This window comes from Microtus ochrogaster, chromosome 21 (assembly GCF_000317375.1).
Source record: "Microtus ochrogaster isolate Prairie Vole_2 chromosome 21, MicOch1.0, whole genome shotgun sequence".
Classification (NCBI taxonomy): domain Eukaryota; kingdom Metazoa; phylum Chordata; class Mammalia; order Rodentia; family Cricetidae; genus Microtus; species Microtus ochrogaster.
Window position 1 is genome coordinate 5,820,970 of NC_022022.1, and position 2,782 is coordinate 5,823,751.

The 2,782-nt window shown below is 48.8% G+C and overlaps 1 protein-coding gene across 8 annotated transcripts in view; it reads right to left on the reverse strand.

The window, feature by feature from the left end:
• Positions 1-2,782, reverse strand: part of LOC101998700 (myomegalin) — a 213,274-nt gene that overhangs the window by 23,448 nt on the left and 187,044 nt on the right. For all 8 annotated transcript variants that reach the window (XM_026783905.1, XM_013349910.2, XM_013349909.2 and 5 more), the window contains 2 exons: positions 1,664-1,899; positions 107-158 (listed from right to left, as the gene is read on the reverse strand). In XM_026783905.1, coding sequence (XP_026639706.1) covers positions 107-158; positions 1,664-1,899 — 288 coding nt within the window. The remainder of the gene's footprint in view (positions 1-106; positions 159-1,663; positions 1,900-2,782) is intronic.

Consider the following 2,782-nt stretch of genomic DNA (forward strand, 5'->3'; position numbering starts at 1 on the left):
GTGCGCTCAGGACCACCCTGCCCGGGTTCCTCTACCAGACTGTCCTGGTCTGTGTGCTCAGGACCACCCTGCCCGGGTTCCTCTACCAGACTGTCTTCTGAATTACCTGAGGGCCAGCGGCTCAAGCCCAGCTTCTTCTTTCTCACTCTTATGATCCTCTGAAAATCAAATTTAGAGAGTGACAGAAGTTAAACACATTGCAGATGTGCATAGAAAACCCGGGTTCCACTAGGGCATAGAATAGTGATTATGCCACACATAAGTTAGGAAGATTATTATTTTTCTTTTTTTATTGATTTTATTCAGCTCTACATTTTTCTCTGCTCCCCTCCCTGCTTCTCCCCTCCCCTTCAACCCTCTCCCATGGTCCCCATGCTCCCAATTTACTCAGGAGATCTTGTCTTTTTCTATAGGAAGATTACTTTTGAGTGCTCAAATTATGTATGTGTGTGTGCGTGTGTGTGTACACGTGTGTGCACGTGTGCATACTTGCGGAGGCCAGGGGGCAACCTTGGCTATTATTATTATTATTATTATTATTATTATTATTATTATGGTTTTTCAAGACAGGGTTACTCTGTAGCTTTGGAGCCTTTCCTGGAACTTGCTCTTGTAAACCAGGCTGGTCTTGAACTCACAGAGATCCACCTGCTTCTGCCTCCCAGTGCTGGGATTAAAGGCGTAACCTTGGTATTATTGCTCAGAGGAATCACCCACCATTTTCTTCCATGTTTTCTGAGACAGTCTCTCACTGAACTGGGACTCACCAGCTAAGCCAGGCTGTCTGGTCAGCAAGCCCAGGAGACCCGTCTGTCTCTGGCTCCTCGGGGCTATGATTACTAGTGTGTGTGTTACCATATGCAGGTTTGCGTATGTAGATTCTGGGGACTGAACCCATGTCTTCTTGCTTGCACGGCAAGCACTTACAGACCGAGCTCCTTCCCCAGCCGTGGACTATGTCTTTTTTATCATTATAAATTAACCGTACAAAACAAAGGGTGTCATGGTGAGAAGGCCATAGACGTACATGAGATCCTTTGATCATAAAGTCCTCTGTGGCTCACACTTATCCTCACCCCTCCTGCTGGGCCCCCTCCTGTACCCCAGTAACCGCTCTCCTGCTTCCATGCTCCTTGTTATTATAACATCTTGGTTGTCTCCTGACTCCACTCGTGGGTGAACACCTGTGATAATCCTTAGAGAGGCAAGCAGGCAGCTCACCGAAGCTCGCCAGGGAGGCTACCCCTGACCTGGCTCACAGCCATGCCTTCATATGCCCAAATTGGGGCTAAAGACGGAAATATATTTTATCTCACTGGTCACCAGACCCATCCCCATCTCTTCTCTGTAATACAGCCTGACTTCTATACACACAGCCGTGCGACCACCGACTCTTACATATCAACCTTCTTTTGTATCTGAGATGACAAGTCCCTTTTTCCGGTAGGTAGACCCAAATTCATAATTTTGCACGTTGACCTCTTGAGTCTGGGTACTATAGGAGCTGTAATGGCTATAATGGCTGTGCCTGATGCAGCTCGTGGGAGTCCTGATTCAGAAATAACCCTCGAAACAGGAAGGACCCTGGGTACTGGGACAGAATATCCTGCTGTGGGAGACTGGTAGCCACCCGAGCCTAGGACCGTGCCAGTGGCCAACTTACTGGTGCTGAGTTTGCTGGTGAGTCTCTCCGTCAGCTGGCCCCCTTGGGCAAGCTGCTCCCGGAAACTCTGGCCCAGGTAGTAGTCAATGTCGTTGCTCCTGAGGAGCTCCTCAAAGGACTTTACTGTATCCTTTGCGTGTTGGGTCAGAAGATAACAAATACCCCGTCCTTCTCGGATTTTTTGACGCAGATATGACAGTTCTCGGGCCTGATCCTGGATCAACGAATCGTATTTTCTAGTGCAGGAAAGAGAGGGGAGAGGAAGAATAAGGAAAGAGGGAGTGCTGAGTTATGGGGCTTCCTGACAGAAACCGCTGTGCAACCACACCTAAGCACCCCCCCCCCCCCCCGCCTCAGGAGTCATATGATCCACGCTGAGAAGCTACGGCACCAAAACGGTTAGGAGGCCGCTGCTCTCAGCTCTTCTAGAACGTTCGTCATATTCAAAACTAAACCGTAAGTTCTGTGAGAGTAAATAAAATCCCACATTTTACATCCCATACAGCTCCAATATAGTGTGGACACACAGTAGATACTCCATAAATACTTAGAAATTTTAAATCCTAAGCCTACGATATATAGGACTTTCTCTATCTCGTACATCAAATACTGTCCGATGCACGAATTTCTTCTATGCTCTGTTCTGTGGCAGATGGCCTTTTGTAAACATAGTAGTTAGCGTCTCCCGTGTCATATGCTCTCCCATGTTGTCATATGCTCTCCCATGTTGTCATATGCTCTCCTCTGTCATACACTCTCCCGTGTCATATGTTCTCCCGTGTCATATGTTCTCCCGTGTCATATGCTCTCCTCTGTCATACGCTCTCCCGTGTCATACGTTCTCCCGTGTCATACGCTCTCCCGTGTCATATGCTCTCCGTGTCATATGCTCTCCCGTGTCATATGCTCTCCCATGTCATATGCTCTCCCGTGTCATCTGCTCTCCCGTGCCATACGCTCTCCCGTGTCATACGCTCTCCCGTGTCATACGCTCTCCCGTGTCATACGCTCTCCCGTGTCATCTGCTCTCCCGTGTCATCTGCTCTCCCGTGTCATCTGCTCTCCCGTGTCATCTGCTCTCCCGTGTCATCTGCTCTCCGTGTCATCTGCTCTCCCGTG